Source organism: Citrus clementina, unplaced genomic scaffold (assembly GCF_000493195.1).
Source record: "Citrus clementina cultivar Clemenules unplaced genomic scaffold, Citrus_clementina_v1.0 scaffold_3, whole genome shotgun sequence".
NCBI classification, from domain to species: Eukaryota; Viridiplantae; Streptophyta; class Magnoliopsida; order Sapindales; family Rutaceae; genus Citrus; species Citrus x clementina.
In genome coordinates this window covers 14,105,260-14,125,413 of record NW_006262339.1, presented here as the reverse complement: position 1 = coordinate 14,125,413, position 20,154 = coordinate 14,105,260, and the positions used below count along the sequence as shown (strand labels likewise).

The window sequence follows — 20,154 nt, the reverse complement described above, 5'->3', positions numbered from 1 at the left end:
GGTCCATATCAGTCTTAGGCAAGGGAAAAATCCTTCTCAGTTGCAAGTTCTTTATTTCCGGGTACAACATCAAGGTCCGATAACTATGTTACTATTCTAGAGCCGTTATCATCTTCATTGAGTTTGTTGATTAATATCGCTGTTTCAACTCATTTTCGACTGTAATAATTAAAAAAAAAAAAGGGACACATTTCCATCACCATGTCTAAAATTAAGTTATGAGCTCTTATATGTAAAGAGCTACTTGTTTGTAGTAAGATCATTTTTCTGATAAGTAAAAAGCAATAAACAAACGATAAGTCCAAAATAACCATCATCATTCTGTGCTTTTCACAAAATGTGGAGTACAGTACGCATACCTCCGCAATACTAGTGGGAGTGAATTATATCTAAATTCCCAGTGAACTTCAAATTATAATAATATATCTATGAATTGTAAGAATTCTAAAATAAATAAATAAATAAAAACCAACACGACATTCTGGACAAACTGATCTTATACAATTATAGAAGAAGACAAGACACTAGTTTTAAATCATTATCAGTGAACTGAAATTTTCAAATCTCTTGCTCTCAATTGGCTTTTCTATTACCAAAAACAGATCCACAGAACTCCCAGTTAAAATGAAACTATGAAAGCTACAGTTGTTTAAACTTTAAGCTTTCATCTGTTAAGAATTTTCGAACTTATAGCTAGAGTTCAATAAGCCAGTAACATAATCCAATTCGCTTAAATGTAAGAGTTAATACTATTCTCTTTTTCTGGGGTTCTGAAGTGAAAACCCAGGTTTGCCAATACTACCCACATCAATTGTTTCGGCAGATGGGGAGTTATCATCCCCAGGTTCTCCAGTGGGAGCATCACCCTTTCCCTCTAAAATACCTGGTGAAGAGCTTTCAAGAGAACCCTCACGAGATGCATTACTGACTAGGCTTTTGTACATTGTGAGGGCTTGAGCTATCATGTTAGCAGGACTGGAAGCAGAACTCGGAAGCAACAATGTATTACCCTGATAGAACAATGAAAAAGAAAGGAATGTTGAAGAACAAATTATCATAGAATTCCAGTAAACCAGTTGCATACTAATACTGGCAAGAGATAATGGATAGTTTAGTTCTTTTACCTCCTTAGCAATATTACCAAAAGCTTGGATATATTGTTCAGCAACTCTCAAACTTGCTGCCTGTGAATCACACAGTAATATTGAGTTCAATGCAAAATTATATATACTCATAGTACATTGGTACAATAATTATGCAAAAACAAAACAGAATATAATCAATCTCCAATAAACTAATATTTCAAAATTTCACTTGAAAGAACATTGATTTTCAAAAAAAAAAAAAAATATTCAAAGCAGGGAGTCATCCCGATGCGAACTTCAGTTACCAAGACAAGAGTAAATCAGACCAAAATCATGCTAGTGCCAAACAGATCTAAAAGAACCAATCAGTTTACAAGACTAACAACTAGCTAGAAGAGCAGATTTCACATTTATGACAAATAATTGTTACATGTGCATTTTAACAGCAGAATTATTAGAATTGTGGCGTTTACACCCATCAACTCCAAATTAGCCCAAAAAGGAAACGACTACTGCAATCTAAGTGGAGTTTGGAGTCAAACGTTACAAAACAGTTTCTTATTATCAGAACTCACACCACAAAATAAAACCTCTGATACCTCAAAATTTCACATATGCAACCAAAGTTTCTATTTCTATTCTACTCATTAAGCAGTCAAACATGAAAACAACATTACCAAAAATGAAATCAAGAGACTGAAAACCTTACCTCTAATCCCCCATTTTCCTTTAGAGCTTGTGATACCATGGCTAGACCTTTGGCAGTTGCCTGAGCTTTAGCAATTATAGCTTCAGCTTCACCTGATAATGATGCATAGGAGAATTTAAGATGTCATGAAGAGAAGTGATAAAACCACTTCACCTGATAATGATGCACAGGAGAATTTAAGATGTCATGAAGAGAAGTGATAAAACCACAACAGTATAAGAGGATCAAAGTTCGCACACTATTTCCCAAATCAATTTGTGTTACTACATTAGAATACTTTATGGTCAACAGACCATAAACAGTTATTATAAATGAAGTGCTCCAAGAGTAGATGGCAGTAAGACATTAAACTTTACAAGAGAATATGAACAAGTTACATCAATTAAAATTAATTTCATCCTATGAGCAATTTCCCACATTCAGGTACATTTAGCAACTTGCAACATCTATTATTATGTAAAATCCTTCGCCCACTGACAGCAGGTTTTCAGTGCAGTAAATCAGATCCATCTTGAATTAGCAATAGCATAATCCCATGTTAGGTGTCGTTAACATATGACAAGCTAAGTTTAGAACATAACAGAACCAACCTTGTGCCCTGTTCACCTGATCCATCTTTGCAGCTTCTGATTCTAAGATGACTGAGGTTTTCTTACCATCAGCAATATTAATGTGGGCCTGTCTTTCTCCTGTTAGATAGCAAGAGTAATCATAAGCAAGTATACAAAAAGGTTGCAAGATTGACTCTGTAGATTAATAAAACCATAAACAAACTAGATTACCTTCAGATTCAAGAATTTGAGCTCTCTTTTTTCGCTCAGCTTCAGCCTGCATCTCCATAGCTGCCCTTACTCCGCGAGGTGGAGATATATCCCCTGGAGAAAGAAAAGGCCAGTCAATTGTATTATTAGAGTTGAAAATTGTAAGGGTAAAACCAGGACATGTATCATCCATTCTCTAGCTAATGTGGGATAACTCGTCTACTCAACAATCCCCTCATTTGAAACCCCCACCAGTGGAGACAAAAGTCACAAAACCCCCACCGGTGGAGAGGCAACAACAATACTTTGGACGTTGAGTCTGCCACATACCGTTCCTGATACCACTTGTCAGGGGGTGAACTTAGGATATCCACATATCCAAACAAAAAGACTACTACCCATGCTACATTTAAGCTGTACCATCCATTTTCTAGCCAAACACTCGAGCTACTCAACAAAATAAACAGAGTAACTCATACTCACTCACTTATTTCATAACGGAGGCACTGGAGACCCCAATCTCTAGCAGCAACATTGATGGCCTCCACAATCTTCTCATTGAGAGTGTCTCTTTCCTCAAAAGTCTTGTCAAGGGTAATCTTACCAAGCTCACTACGCATGGTAGTCTGAGCAAGTTGAATAACAGCATAAATAGGATTCTCAACGCCATAAGAAGCGAGCTTCGGGTCAACGATTTTGACATATAGCACTCCATCAATCAAAATGCTAACATTGTCCTTCGTAATAGCCGACTGGTCAGGTATCGGAATGGCCTCTTCCTTGAGTGAATGCACGTACGCAATTCGATCCACAAATGGAATCAAGAAATGAATTCCCGATGGGAGAGTCTTCACGTACTTACCGAATCGCTCGATGACGAAAGCCTTTTTCTCGGGCACAATTCGGATACCCCAATTAACCGGTGGGATAATATCGTAGTTGGTGCTGGAATCTCCGCGGCCTGAGCGGAGGTAACGAACGGATGTGGTGAAGACAGGTAGCGGAGGGTGATTGGACTGAGGCCTGGGAATCAAAGAAGAGATGTCACTGCAGCCGAGAACCTTAATTTTATTAGATGATTGCTGCACATATCGGAGCGATTTCAACGCCGAATTAGCTTTCCACATGTTCTCGTTTGATGAGCAAATACAAATGAACTGAGGACTTAGCAAAGCCCTAGATAAACCTCCGGTCCTCTCCCACAAAACTGTTGATCCTTTTCATCCTTGCATGGGCCGGACCTCCGATGTCCATCGGGCCATTTTCATTTTATTTTCTCGAGCCGAGCTCTTGACACTCACCCTATTCAAGTATTCATAAAAGGGCTGTGATATTTGACATCTCATTATATCTCGCTAACCTCCAATAATTATTTTTATGTTAATAGTTATTTTTTCTCATATGAAATAACTTAAAAGAGTAAATACTTTTTAAATGCACTCACGTGATATTTTTTATTTATATCTAATTTATCTAATCTAATTTCTTAAACTCTAATTTCATTTTAACTTTTTAGATTATTTTATCTTCTCAAATATTGTATACTCTACTTTTGTAATTATGAAAGAAATTAATTTACACTACTTAATAGAGAATGATGAAGATGTAACAAATTTTTTTTATGGTTATGGGAATGATGGACAAAACCTTTAAAAAGAAATAGAGAGATTATAGTAATTTTGAGATTTTTTTAAATAGATTCATAAATTTTATATGATGAGTGATTAGAAAAAGATAAAAATTATAATAAAAGTATATTTGGGATTAAGTAGGGTATGTTAAGAGATAAAAATTAATTTAAATTTTTTAATATAGTCAACTGAAAAATAGGGTCTAGTGACCAGTGAGATATAATAAATGATCAATTATCACCACCCTTCCTAAGAATAACCTATTTAAATAATTTAGAGTTCATTTTAAGTTTAACACCACCACAATTATTTCAAAACTACCTTATAATTTCTCAATACTGGGGAGTCAACCCCACCAAATCACGCGCTCCTTTGGTGGTGTTGGCCAGTTAATGTTTGACACGTGGTGGACACTTTACATTTTATTTTATTTTTTTCTTTCTAAGGTAAAATTTTATTTCCCTCTCTTTATCGCACCCTCTAGTTTATTAACGTCTGAGATTAGCAATCGTGACAGGATGGGTCAGGATTTACCGATCCTAATCCTACCCTAATTGATAATTGACATAAAAAATATCCCAAGTTCCATCCAAAAAATAAATTAAGATAAAAATATCTTTTTCCAAATAATAAATCAGGATAAATTTGAATCTTAAATTCTCACCAGCAAAATAAATCACGACAAAATTTTGTACCCAATTCTATCGCCAATGGACTGGAATCCCGATTTCAGATCAAGACTCCGGAAATTCTGCCAACCCTATTAACGTCCTTCAATGACTTGTGACGAACAGCTTTGATAGCTTGCCGCTGCCGGGTTCGGTCAAATAGGTGCGGATTCTTCGGAGCCTGAAAGGTGGTTTTAGGCTTGAAAGATACAGTTAATAGAGAGGCAAAATAGTAAATTAGAATGAAAAATAACACCACCCTTTTTATTTTTTGGTCCACCTGAGTCAAAGATGAAAAATTAGTATGAGAAAGCAGTGGAGTTGCAGAGAACGAGAATGATGGTGTGGAGGAGGTGGGAAACCAGTGTGTAATGTGTTCCTGAAGGGATGAAAAAGGAATAACAAGTTGATGCTCCAGTAAAATAATTGCCACGTGGCCGCCAGATGGAACAAATAATTGGCCAAGACCACTGTCAACCAGTGACCTGTTAGTGTTGTTGTAACAAACATGTTCCTGTGTTTTATTGAAAGGGAATTGAAATTTTAATCTAGTTTAAAATCATAAACATTGTGAAGGGGTTTTACAAGGACTTCAGAAGTGTCAAAAGCCTGACTCTATTTTCTATTTTTGGTCAAATGACATTATAATATAGGTGAAAAATTAAGTCTTTGAAAGTTGAGTCAATTCACTTATAAAAATTAGTCCTGACAGATCTTTGATAGCGATTTTATTTTATTTTTCAATTAAGTTACTAATAAATCAACATTGAATTTACTTTGTTTTCACTAGCTTTTTGTCTATTTTTTTTTTTTCCTAATATCATACTCATTCACATAAGATATGAAGATATGAATATATATATATTTATAGTAGTTTTTTTGTCAGGAATTTTAAAGTACGGAAAAGTCTGAAAAAATTTTAAAACCGCACGATTTTAAAGACTTACAGTTTTAAGTCTTTAAAACTATGCGGTTTTAAAACTTTCTCGTACTTTAAAATTCTAGATTGGAACATTTATATATATATATATTCACGCACACACATGTATTATATTGCATTTTTTTTCTACCAAATTTGAAAGGAACATTATATTTATACATATGAAGATCATCCCAATATAATATGTGATCTCATTCACTTTAGCAGCTCAGGGAGGTCTCTTTTCAGATCTAGAAACTCTACAAGTTCATCCATACAAGGCCTACCTTTTGTCTCATTTAGTGTACAAAGCAATCCAATTTCCAGGACTCTAGTGGCTTGTTCCAAGTTAATCTTTGTCATTGCACTCATGCATTCTCCATGCAAAATCTAACAAATCCTTCCCTTCTTCAGTACTTACCTGTCCGTCTTCTAATCTTTTCCTCCCTGAAACCACTTCCAACACGAATACACCAAATTCAAACACATCAGCTTTTGGACTCATTGCTCCCTCGAACCGTCTTGACTCATAGGAAGAAAGCACAAATCCGTAATCACCCAAAAGAGATCGGAAGCTAACATCAAGAAAAACACTAGTTGTTTTCATGTTCTTGTGAGGTAGTCCTTTAGAATGAAGAAAACTCAGCGCTTTTGCAACATCTTTAACAATCTTTAACCGCCGACTCCAAGGAAGAACCCCAACTCCAAAGAGCCATTTATCACGACTTCCATTTGGGTAAAACTCGTAAACAACCATAGTTTGGTGGTTCTCACAACACCATCCTCTGATAGGTACCAAATTCGGGTGACGAACACGGCTTATGGAACTATTTCCTTGAGCAACCGTCGCTTGTCTAACACTTGTTGTGAGCTCAGAAACTGAGCAGAAAATCGCTTGACAGCAACTGGCTGGCAGCCATTTGGAAGCTTGCCCCTATAATAAACACCTCTGTAATCACTACCAAGACATTCTAACTCGCTGAATGCTCTAGTTGCTGCTGAAATTGTTGGGAAAATATGCTCTTTAAAAGCATATGTGTTTATTTAATTGTAATAAATAATTTTTCTGATTAATAAAATAAATGAGGTATTTTATTCAAATATCTTAATTGCATTAATATTTGTATTAAAGTCCATTTAATCATATTATATGTATTTATGTGATCACCATGTGGATTCACAGAAGACATAAATACAAGTTATCTTATGATTAAATAAATTTAGTTCGCAGTTGATAAATAAAGTTGGGCACTTTATTTAGGTATAGACTGTAATAAATTCATTGAATGATTTGTCTTAATCATGTATGAATTTATTGATGTAGTACGACTACATTGAACAGGATCACATATGAGATTTAATTAACTTTGTAATAACTGTCAGACTTATTAAATCTCATAGGCGTTGATTTTACTGTAATCTTAATCTTGAGTTAATTATGATTTCATGATTGCGATTGTTATTTCATTTGAGTTACCAATGGGCACGACACATCCTTGTGGTCAAGATTACCCGGTATCTTGGTGGGAGCAATTATGAGTATTGGAGTTATGGATTAACAATATAGAATTTGTACAACACATCTCTTGATAGGTTTTCGGTACTTGATCATAGAATTCTCTGGCCAGAGTGTGTCAACATATTTAGTATGTTGAAAATGATCATTAGAGAAAACCAGTAAGGATCAAGGAATAAAATGTTATTAAATTGATTGGACAGTTGAGATATCAATTTAATTAACGATGTGGTACAAAGGATTGTGCAGTAAAGAAATCAATGTGGCTTGGGACGAATTATTATTCGAGCATACAATTATGGAAGTCAGTTCCAATCTTTTAGTGGAGTAGATTTGGAATTAAATAATTGGGCTAGTTTAATTACATGCCTAATTATTGTAGCCACTATTGTATGTTTCCAAATGATCCCCGGGTTAGCTCATTTAATTGACTGCACCACTACTGGACTAATAAGCAAGATAACTAGCTATTTGGGTCAAAAGCCTAAATATATCATTTAGTGGGAGGCTCCATTTAATAAGCTTATGTATAAGGGGCCTTATGTTATTTTACATGGTGGGTCCCCTATTAAATGAAAAGTAACGTGAGTTTTATTTTGGGCATTATTTGGAGCCTAGGGTTTTCACTAAAGGGAGATATATAAGGCTTATTTTTCTCAACAGAAAAAAAACAAGAAGCCACTTTATACAGATCAGAGAAAAAGATTTTTCTCTCCATTGTTGAGAGAAAAATTTTCTCGTGCTAGTTGCTTTGGTAGTGATAAAGGCGCCCACACGTCAAGTGCAGATCGAACCTGAGTCATAACCTGGAAGATCATTGGAGACAGTTCGTGATCTAACAAGCGTGGTGGTGACGGATCGTGATCTAACAGGAGTGGTGGTGGCGGATCGTGATCTAGGAGCCTAAATCACTTCAACGGAAAAAATCCAAATTGGATTTCTAAGGTATGATTTCTAGAATACGTATTCTTATATATTATATGAGAGCGGTCCTTAAAAAGGTTTTATAAAATTTAAAAACCGGATTTTTCCCCAACAATTGGTATCAGAGCCATCTCATATTAATATATAAGAATTTCGTATGAAATCATTCTTGAAATTTATGTATTAGAGTGGCACAATTTATTCAGATATATATTAATTGTTTAATATATGAATAAAGCATGTTTTGTTTTGTCTTAATTCATGGTTAGATTTTCCGTTGTATTTTTTCTTTGGATCTGTAACAAGAGGGGTGATTTTTTATTATCATGTTTCTCTCTTGATTTATTTTACTGTTATAGAATTTTTGTAAGCCAAAAATTGGCCTAAGAAATTTGTAAATTAATTACTGGAAAATTGCGGAAACTTGCTGGAAACTGCGGCAACGAACCAGAGTAGCAGCACGCGGCCAGCAGCACGCGCTGTGCGCGCGGCCCAGAAGCACTCGCTACCAGCAGCGCGCGCTGCGAGCGCAGCCCAGCAGCACACGCTGCCAGGCGCTGCACACACAGCAGCTGCAGCGCGCGAGCAGCAGCTGCAGCGCCCAAGCAGCAGCGCGAACGTGGGCTTGAGGCGCGCGAGTGAAGGCAGCTGGCGTAGCGTTTTGGTTGGCGTCTTTCCGGCGTTGATGAGGGCTGTCCGGCGTGGAAACAGTGAACAGCGGCTAGGTTTTTGGAGATGGCGGCTGGGAAAGAGAGAAAGAAAAATATGGATTTAGGGTTTCATGGTTTCTATCATGGAGGTCCCTATGGTTCCATAAGTTTTCATTTGGGCATAAATTTTTAATTTTTTGCGTTTAAATCCAAAAATAGTTTTGGGTTTAATGAATCCTAGTTTTAGGCCCAATTTCAATTGGGCTTAATGGATTAAAATGCATAGATAAAATTAAATACATTAAATTTATTTTTGGTCCAAAAGTTTTATTTTTTAATAAATTTTTTTTTTATTTTCTTTCAAAATTAAAATTGGACCAATTATAAATTTAAAAGCCCAATTTCCCCTAGTCCATTAACAAAGACAATATTATGGAAGATGGACATTGACAAGAAGCCCAATGAAGATTAGGCTTAGGTTAATGTATTTTTCATTATTAGGAAAGCCATGAATTAAGATTAGTTAATTGTTTTTCTATATGTTATGTTTTGGATGATAACATGCCATGATAACATGTCATATAGAACAGGTAGTGCCACTCTATGCATAATGATACATGTCATTCATTAATTATGAATTTCATTATATTGTTTGAAATTTGCACATGCTTAATAATATTTGATATCATCTAGATAATATTATAGGAAGCATGCAATTAACAATATGTATGTTTTAAAAAGGAAAAACCAATTTTAAAATATTGAGTGGGAGAGGGAAAATTCAAGATAATTTTCCCACGGGCTCCATTGTTAGTTCAATAATAAAATTATATATATACCTCGACTTCATGATACGGTGATGCTCCCTTCGGAGGGTATATATATTAGATATTTTATTTGATGAACTTCTTCAAAGATAAAATTGAAATATTTTTCAATCGATTGTTCACCCCAACGGTGACTATTGATATGAAAAATACGTAGATTGAAACAATGGTTATACACTCAACTAAAGTTTGTTATTAACCTTCCCAACGAAGCTCTGTTAACAAATTTAGGCCCAAATGGATAACGATAATTATTTATCATGTCTCTACATGAAAGTAAATAATCTAATGGATAATTGGGTCTAGTAAGTGTAGACATGACTTCCCCAACGGATAGCTTGTCAAAGCGGTACTAGATTATCGTTACAATAAATTAAAATGCATTTATGGTTTTTTTGCATTTTTGTCATTTATTGTGAATATTATTTCAAATTATTTATGCATGGATGTTTTATTTTTCAGAAAATGTCTTCCCTGAGCCCACTTACTATTATTCTGAGTCAAAACAAACTCACTGGAGAGAACTATATAGATTGGAAAAGAAATCTATTCATTGTCCTGACTGCTGAAAATTATAAATATGTCTTAACCCAGCCATGCCCCCCAGTTCCAGCAGATGATGCTCATAGAAATCAGAGGAGGCTTTATGAGAAATGGCAAAAGGCCAATGAAATGGCAAAATGCTACATTTTAGCCTCGATTTCTAATATTCTGCAGACCAAACATCAGAACTTGGAGACTGCCACTGAAATAATGGATAGTCTCCAACAGATGTTCGGGCAGAGTACTCGCTCTGCGAGACAAGCAGCGCTGAAAGGAATTATGAACAGTAAAATGGGGAAGGGCACAAGAGTTCGTGATCATGTCCTCAAAATGATGGACTATTTGAATGAGGCTGAGATTCAGGGAGCACAAATCGATGATAACTCAAAGATTGACATGGTGCTAGAATCTCTGCCAGAAACATTCAAGGAGTTTAAGGTCAATTATAACATGAACAAAAGAAATATGACCTTAACTGAATTGATGAACGAACTCCATTCTGCTGAAGAGATCTATCGTGCTGAGAAATCTCTGGGAAGCATAAATATTACTGAAAAAAGTTCATCTTCTGGGCCTAAACCGAAAGGCAAAGGTAAGAAGAAAGCTGGGAAAAAGAGACCGTCTACCAAGCAAGATGGCAAGCCGAAAGGCAAATGCTTCAAGTGTGGACAGAAAGGTCACTGGAAAAAGGATTGCCCTAAGATTGTGAAATCAGGTATGGGAAATCTTTTTGTAATTGAGGCCTGTTTAGTTCAGAATCCTATTGACACTTGGGTGTTGGATTCAGGAGCAACTAATCATATTTGTAATTCACTTTATTGGTTTCAGGAAACCAGGAAAATAAGTGAAGGAAGCGTCAAGCTGCAGTTAGGGACAGGACAGTTCGTGTCAGCAGTAAAGACTGGATCTGTTTTATTATCTTTTAATAATGAGACTTTAGTTTTGAATAATTGTCTTTATGTTCCAGACATTAAGAGGAATTTAATTTCAGTAGCTTGTTTGTCAAAGCAAGGGTACACTGTAAATTTTGGATCCTCTGTTTCTATTTTTCATAATAAGAGACTTATTTGTTCTGGTACATTGGAAGATAATTTATATCATTTAAGTCCAATGATCCATTCTATGCATGACACAGTGATAAATAATGATGAGCATATACATTTATCTAAGAAAAGAAATATTTCTTCCAACCAATGTTACCTCTGGCATTTACGCTTGGGTCATATAAACCAAAATAGGATACAGAGAATGATCAAAGATGGGCTCTTGGGTCCATTAGAAAATGAATCATTGCCACTCTGTGAATCCTGTTTAGAAGGAAAAATGACAAAAAGGCCATTCTCGGCCAAAGGAGTACGTGCAACAGTACCACTTGAATTGGTACATACAGATGTATGTGGACCAATCAATGTACAAGCTCGAGGAGGTTATGAGTATTTCATCACTTTTACTGATGATTACTCAAGATACGATTATGTTTATCTGATGCGTCATAAGTCTGAAGCTCTTGAGAAATTCAAAGAGTATAGGGCTGAGACAGAAAAGCAATTAGATAAGAACATAAAGAAACTTCGATCTGATCGAGGTGGTGAATTTCTCTCAGGAGATTTCAAAGAGTATCTGGTTGAAAATGGGATTATATCTCAATTGACTGCCCCGGGAACACCAAAACAAAATGGGGTAGCTGAAAGAAGAAATAGAACTCTTTTGGATATGGTGAGATCTATGCTTAGTTATTCGTCATTACCAATCTCTTTTTGGGGACTAGCACTGGAAACTGCAGTTTACCTTTTGAACTTAGTTCCATCTAAGTCAGTGCCTAAAACCCCAATAGAATTATGGTCAGGTCGCAAACCAAGTTTACGACATGTCCGTATTTGGGGATCACCAGCACATGTACTGAAACCAAAGGCAGACAAAATGGATTCACGTTCTGAGGTTTGTATGTTTGTGGGGTATCCCAAAGGAACAAGGGGAGGTTTATTTTATAGTCCTCAAGATAGGAAAGTGATCGTGAGCACACATTTCACTTCCCTTGAGGAAGACTATATGAATAACTTCAAACCTAAGAGTAAGGTAATACTTGAAGAGCTGTCAGATAATCAGGTTGATGCTCAGCTTTCAATGCCTGTTACAGAACAGGAAGAACAGCAACAACCAGATGATCAACACAGGATTAACCCTGAAAAACCATCACTTTTAGAACCTCGTCGTAGTGGGAGGGTAACTAGGTTACCTGCGAGATACATGCTTTTGGGAGAAACCTATACGGCTATCTCAGATGAACATGTACAAGATCCCACTAGTTACAACGAAGCTCTAATAGATAGAGATGTTGAATTTTGGAAAAAGGCCATGAATCAAGAAATGGATTCTATGTATTCCAATAAAGTCTGGGAACTTGTAGAGGCACCAAATGGGGTAAAACCTATAGGGTGCAAGTGGATCTACAAGAGAAAAAGAGGAGTAGACGGAAGGGTGGAAACATTTAAAGCAAGATTAGTAGCCAAAGGGTTTACTCAGAAAGAGGGAATCGATTATGAGGAAACTTTTTCTCCGGTTGCTATGCTTAAATCCATCAGGATTCTGCTCTCCATTGCTGCAATGCTAGATTATGAAATTTGGCAAATGGATGTCAAGACTGCCTTTCTTAACGGGCATTTTGAAGAAAACATCTACATGCAGCAACCAGATGGATTTATACAAAAAGGCCAAGAACACATGGTATATAAGTTGCAGAAATCCATTTATGGATTGAAACAAGCATCCCGGTCATGGAACATCAGATTTGATCAAGCGATTAAATCGTTTGGATTCATTCAGAACATTGATGAACCATGTGTGTACAAGAAAATTCAAGAAAAATCTGTAGCCTTCCTAATTCTTTATGTAGACGATATTCTCCTAATTGGAAACGATATAGGAGTATTGACTACAATAAAGAGTTGGTTAGCGAAACAATTTGATATGAAAGACCTGGGAGAGGCAAGTTATATTCTTGGTATCAAGTTACTACGAGACCGGAAGAATAAAACTTTAGCCTTGTCTCAAGCGGTCTATATCGATAAGATATTGGCTAGATTTAGCATGGAAAATTCCAAGACTGGTTTATTACCATTCAGACATGGAATTACATTCTCTAAGGATCAATCACTTAAAACATCTGAAGAGATAGAGAGAATGAGACGAGTTCCCTATGCAGAAGCTGTGGGAAGTCTCATGTATGCCATGCTTTGCACTAGGCCAGACATCTGTTTTGCGGTAGGGATGGTTAGTAGATATCAATCTAATCCTGGACCTGAACACTGGACTGCGGTCAAGCATATAATGAAGTATCTGAAAAGAACTAAAAATTATATGCTTGTGTATTCTGGCGATGAACTCATTCCAGTGGGTTATACTGATTCTGACTTTATGTCAGATAAGGATTCCAGAAAATCAATTTCCGGCTATGTGTTTACATTGGGAAGTGGAGCTATTAGTTGGAGGAGTGTGAAACAATCTTGTATCGCAGACTCCACAACTGAAGCTGAATATGTGGCTGCATCCGAAGCTGCAAAAGAAGCTGTATGGCTCCGCAAGTTCCTACAAGATCTTGAGGTGGTACCTGCTGTAACTGCACCCCTTAAACTATTTTGCGATAATAGTGGTGCGGTAGCTCAATCTAAGGAACCAAGGAACCACAAGAAACAAAAACATATTGAGAGGAAGTATCATCTTATAAGGGATATAGTGCAGAGAGGTGATGTGGAGGTTACTCAGATTGCGTCACAGCAAAACTTGGCAGATCTTTTTACTAAGGCCATACCTGGGAAACCTTTTAACTTGCACTTAGAATCCATGGGCATGCGTGAGATGCCAGATATGCTTTGAGAGCTAGTGGGAGATTGTTGGGAAAATATGCTCTTTAAAAGCATATGTGTTTATTTAATTGTAATAAATAATTTTTCTGATTAATAAAATAAATGAGGTATTTTATTCAAATATCTTAATTGCATTAATATTTGTATTAAAGTCCATTTAATCATATTATATGTATTTATGTGATCACCATGTGGATTCACAGAAGACATAAATACAAGTTATCTTATGATTAAATAAATTTAGTTCGCAGTTGATAAATAAAGTTGGGCACTTTATTTAGGTATAGACTGTAATAAATTCATTGAATGATTTGTCTTAATCATGTATGAATTTATTGATGTAGTACGACTACATTGAACAGGATCACATATGAGATTTAATTAACTTTGTAATAACTGTCAGACTTATTAAATCTCATAGGCGTTGATTTTACTGTAATCTTAATCTTGAGTTAATTATGATTTCATGATTGCGATTGTTATTTCATTTGAGTTACCAATGGGCACGACACATCCTTGTGGTCAAGATTACCCGGTATCTTGGTGGGAGCAATTATGAGTATTGGAGTTATGGATTAACAATATAGAATTTGTACAACACATCTCTTGATAGGTTTTCGGTACTTGATCATAGAATTCTCTGGCCAGAGTGTGTCAACATATTTAGTATGTTGAAAATGATCATTAGAGAAAACCAGTAAGGATCAAGGAATAAAATGTTATTAAATTGATTGGACAGTTGAGATATCAATTTAATTAACGATGTGGTACAAAGGATTGTGCAGTAAAGAAATCAATGTGGCTTGGGACGAATTATTATTCGAGCATACAATTATGGAAGTCAGTTCCAATCTTTTAGTGGAGTAGATTTGGAATTAAATAATTGGGCTAGTTTAATTACATGCCTAATTATTGTAGCCACTATTGTATGTTTCCAAATGATCCCCGGGTTAGCTCATTTAATTGACTGCACCACTACTGGACTAATAAGCAAGATAACTAGCTATTTGGGTCAAAAGCCTAAATATATCATTTAGTGGGAGGCTCCATTTAATAAGCTTATGTATAAGGGGCCTTATGTTATTTTACATGGTGGGTCCCCTATTAAATGAAAAGTAACGTGAGTTTTATTTTGGGCATTATTTGGAGCCTAGGGTTTTCACTAAAGGGAGATATATAAGGCTTATTTTTCTCAACAGAAAAAAAACAAGAAGCCACTTTATACAGATCAGAGAAAAAGATTTTTCTCTCCATTGTTGAGAGAAAAATTTTCTCGTGCTAGTTGCTTTGGTAGTGATAAAGGCGCTCACACGTCAAGTGCAGATCGAACCTGAGTCATAACCTGGAAGATCATTGGAGACAGTTCGTGATCTAACAAGCGTGGTGGTGACGGATCGTGATCTAACAGGAGTGGTGGTGGCGGATCGTGATCTAGGAGCCTAAATCACTTCAACGGAAAAAATCCAAATTGGATTTCTAAGGTATGATTTCTAGAATACGTATTCTTATATATTATATGAGAGCGGTCCTTAAAAAGGTTTTATAAAATTTAAAAACCGGATTTTTCCCCAACAGAAATTTCAGAGAGTGTGAAGCGGCGAGGCTTATTGGGAGGCCTCGGCCTCTGCTTTTTCCCCGGCAATGCAATAGCTTTTCTTTGACGTCTGCTAATACAATACATAGCGGGAAAGATAACTAGAGCTAGCACAGACACAGCAATGAATATAAAAAAACCATGGGGCGGCTCTGGTTGCTGATGCTGTCCGCTACCACTACTACCAGCACCAGCAATCTGCTGGAGCATTATGTTATTCTCACACGTTTCTGATGATGGAATGAGAAGAAAAGCTTGGCTTGTAGACGAGATGTTCCATGAGAGCAAGTTGTGAATTTGGGTCATATTGCCTGTAGAAGCTGAGAATCCTACAAACATTTACTCATTCAGAAACGGAGATATATCCAGAACACCAGAGAATGTAGGTTTTGTTGAAGGGTAATCCTGACCGTCTGATCCAATTCTTACGTCCATCCAACCGCGCGTACCGTCATAGGCAATCCAAGCTCGATGAACAGAACCACCATTGAGAAATATTCCAACATCAGAAGCATTAATAGCTCTGGTGGAAACAATGCTTCCCAAATTGATACCCACGTGGTTATCATTTGGGTCTCCAAATTCAGGATCATGACGCGTGTCAAACTCAACAGCAACAGCTTTGTAATCATCCTTGCAGGCATCGTTGAAAGTGAGGCCGCTTCCACCATCTCTACTAGTTCTAGTACTATTGCTAGTGTTGAACTGAAAAGAACAAGTTGTTTCAAAAGAAGCAGGAGTTTTAGTGACGGGATCCAGCAAGCGAACAGGGGATGAGTAAATGGCTCTCCCTGCATGATGTCTCAGATCAGTTGCTTGGGAATCATGAGGGATTTGGATAACACCCTTTTCATTTGACAATTTGGCGCTCCCTAGTAGCTTTAAATCATGCAAAATTCTGGAATTATTGTGCAGGCTGAAATCAGGGAAAAAGATATGCTTCCTTGCGCTTATTTCAGGTGATGAATCAACTAAAATTGAGAATACTTCTATTGACACTAACAAGAAGAAGCAATAATAGAGGCAAATGTCCATTGCATTGAATACAAAGAAAGAAATATGAATGAATACATAGCTAAACTGCTAAGCTAAGCAGGATCTTATGGTTTTTTGAGAGACGGACGTGGCGAAGCATGCACCTCTCATTCAGAATTTCAATATGATAAAGAGTGTGATTTGTTCGTATCTGTAAGCTACTAGTATAGTAGTATAATATACTCTTGCCAACAAGATGCATAGAGTCCCTCAATGCCTCAACTCTATTATTGGTGAACCTGACAAATTCTATCATCTACTCTTGTAATTTTATTATGTTAAAATAGGTTTAGACGCACATTAGGTTGAGTTTATGCTTTAGACCTGCAATAATTTTTTTTTAATACTGATATTCATATTACATCGGAAATTATTATTGGTATTTACAATTAGATTGAGAGAGGATTGAAACTAACTCCCATAATACTTTTACGAGGGTTCGAACCCTTACTTTGTACATTCGGCCAAAGGTTGTTTAGTTATTTAGACCCACAATCTTAATTTGACTATTATTTGTAATTTTCAATTCAAGTTTTGCTTTATTCATTCAATTGTTGAAGGCGACAAAACCTTTAAGAGTTTAAACAAAAGGACAAAAAATACAAGAGAATTATTGCCACAAGAAATGGGTTCTCAATTCTTCTATAAATTGATCCAAATAAGTGATGTAAGGCATAGAAGGCCTATAATTTATCTTGAAGTCTTGATGGCTCTACTTGCAATTGCAAAATGTACATATTGAGTCGTATTTAATATTAATGTTTGGTAGCCATACCTTAAAAATTATAATATTAAAATATCTAATAAACACTAATTATTGTGACTTGAAAGATAAGTTAGTTTGATCAACCACTTTTATGATAAAAAACCAATAATATCTTTACTATTTTTGTCAAAATTATTATTTAAAAATCATATTTATTACACACTATTAACTTTTATTTTCTATTTACATTTTTTTTATAACAATTGTAATTTAAAAAGTATAAACACCTCAATACCAAACAAGGTCTCAAACTATTGAAAGTAGCTGAATGGGTTCACTGTTGTTCAAACTACTAGAAAATGGTCTTTACTGATACTTATTTTGTGATACTTTGTTAAAAAGTATCAGTATGTATATACATTTGGATCATTTTCCACTTTTAACAAATAAGTATCACTAATTACTAATACTAAGGTATCAATAACTTTAGTAATAAAGATCAATGACACTAAGGTAATAGTAATAAAAAAATTATCATTTTAATTTTTTTCAAACCCAAGACCTCTAAACCTAAAGCTTGTACATTGAATCAAATGGCCACTAGGCTACGAATTATTATTTTCTAAGTAGACAAAAACAAAACAAATGGACAAATCATATCCAAAATATAATAAAAAATTTTCAACTTCCTCTACCAAAATATTTGTTCCCTCCTAAGCTCCCCAGATCCAAAAAATCCCTAACATTCAAATTTTCGAAAAGTGCTCAGCCATGATTTTGTCAAACAGGTGGCACAAGTCATCCATTTACCTTCAAAATCCTAACTTCTTCTTTCTTTTCTAATTTCATGATTTTTGGTTTCTATTATTTCATCAGATCTTGAGTTTTTTTTTTTAAATTGTTCTTCTAAGTTTAAATGAGTGATTGGGAGAAGAGCTTCTATGTTTCTTTGGTTACTTGGAAGAAACTAGAAGGTAGAGATTCAATTTTTATTGTATTTTTTTCTCTGCTATTTTCTTTTTGTTTTAGTTGGAACCAGATAGCCTTTATTGTTTCTACTTTGGAAAATATTGTGTTTACAGTGACGGACACTATAAGGTTTACTTTATTTTGTTGATGTGTGATATTAACCATTTTTCAAACTGAAACCCTAAAATTTTCTACACTGAAACCCTAAAATTTTCTAATTAGGGAATTCTTAAGAGCAACATGATTCTATTGAAATTGATGGTTTATATTGGTACATAGTTGTTCTATGTTAATATAACTAATGACTTATTAACGTTTTGTGCATGCTTTACTATATATATATATATATAGTGGAACATTAGTGTAATATAGTTCCCAATTGTGTTTGAACAGGAGGCATTTATTCCCATTACTGTTAGAAAGAAAATCACTGAATTGAATCTTTCTGATAGTGATAGAACTATAGAATCTGAACATTCTCCACTAAGGAGTTTGGCCATTGACCACGGTGAACCTCCTGTTGTGGTTAAAGTCTCACCCTATAAAATTCATAAACCAAATGATCCAGAGACAAATTTAGGAAGCATTATCCAACAGATATACCATTAATCTGCCATTTGGTATCTGAAGGAGCATTCTTTAATCCGAATGGCATTACAGTCCATTCATACTGTCCAAAAGGAATAGTAAAAGCAGTTTTATAACGGTCTTTAGGAAGAATTTGAATTTGCGAAAAATTTAACTCTGATTATTATCCTATGCGTTTAGAACATATAGGATAATAATTGATCTGTTCTAAGTCATTGAATTACACAAAAAAGAGATACAACAGGTCAATCTACAATGATTTTCAACTAAAATACAAGGATAATCCTATCTCTATCACTTTGTGAACATTAGTATTCCATTTCAGTTTTTATGACATAATCATTCTTCTGTTCTAATTGCTTGAAATGGATCAAAATACTAGATCTGGTAATTTGAATGGCATTACAATCCATTTATACTGTCCAAAAGGAACAGTAAAAGCAGTTTTATAACGGTCTTTAGGAAGAATTTGAATTTGCCAAAATCCTGATTTCATATCAAATTTTGAAAAAATCTCATTTTAGACGTTTCTGAAGTTTCAAGTCTTGACAAATCTTTAATCCTTCTTTATTATTTCAAGCTGTAACTCATTATGACACCAAGGTACAGTTGAAAATCTAAGCAATTATGATCCCTTTCTTGTAATTTGGGAAATTAGAATGCTGAGTTACTAAGGGCAGAGATCTGGTCTCTTTGCCTTAGAGGTTTTGAAGAACACTTACCATTACAATCTTTAGAGGTGGAAGTCTTAAAGGGATCATAATTGAATTGCTTACAGAAATTGCCTAATTTGTCTGCATAATGAGTACAACTGCATCCATCCAACAAAAATTCTTTAATGCTTAGATTTTAATTTAGATGATCTAAATTAAAATATTAAAATTCCTTCAAAACCTAGTTCTAAACCTTACAATTTTTGTTAAATAAAAAATTTGGTTTTCTAAATCAAAAGGAAACCTGGAAAACAGACTAGTGATTCCTTGATGTCTATGGCTAAGTCAGGTAGAGACTTGACAATAGGTAAGGCTAATTCCCAATAAATTTTATTGGCTCTAGGAATAGGTTCTTCTTTAAAAGCTTCTATATCAGAAGAGGCTATAGATATGTCGTCATGTTCTAGTACGCCAATTTTACTAGATTGGGCACTATCAGTAAGGCAGAGATAT

General features: G+C 35.3%; 1 protein-coding gene and 1 pseudogene across 1 annotated transcript; both read right to left on the bottom strand.

Moving 5' to 3' along the window:
• Positions 1-555: 555 nt before the first annotated feature.
• Positions 556-3,857, bottom strand: LOC18049676 (stomatin-like protein 2, mitochondrial). Its single transcript, XM_024189431.1, has 6 exons — positions 3,043-3,857; positions 2,577-2,669; positions 2,385-2,483; positions 1,795-1,886; positions 1,125-1,184; positions 556-1,010 (listed from the first exon to the last, which is right to left on the bottom strand). Exons 1-6 carry the CDS (start codon positions 3,680-3,682, stop codon positions 750-752), a joined length of 1,245 nt encoding a protein of 414 aa, XP_024045199.1. The 5' UTR covers positions 3,683-3,857; the 3' UTR covers positions 556-749.
• A 2,132-nt stretch (positions 3,858-5,989) lies between these two features.
• LOC18049675 lies at positions 5,990-16,725 on the bottom strand (annotated as a pseudogene).
• Between the last annotated feature and the right edge of the window lie 3,429 nt (positions 16,726-20,154).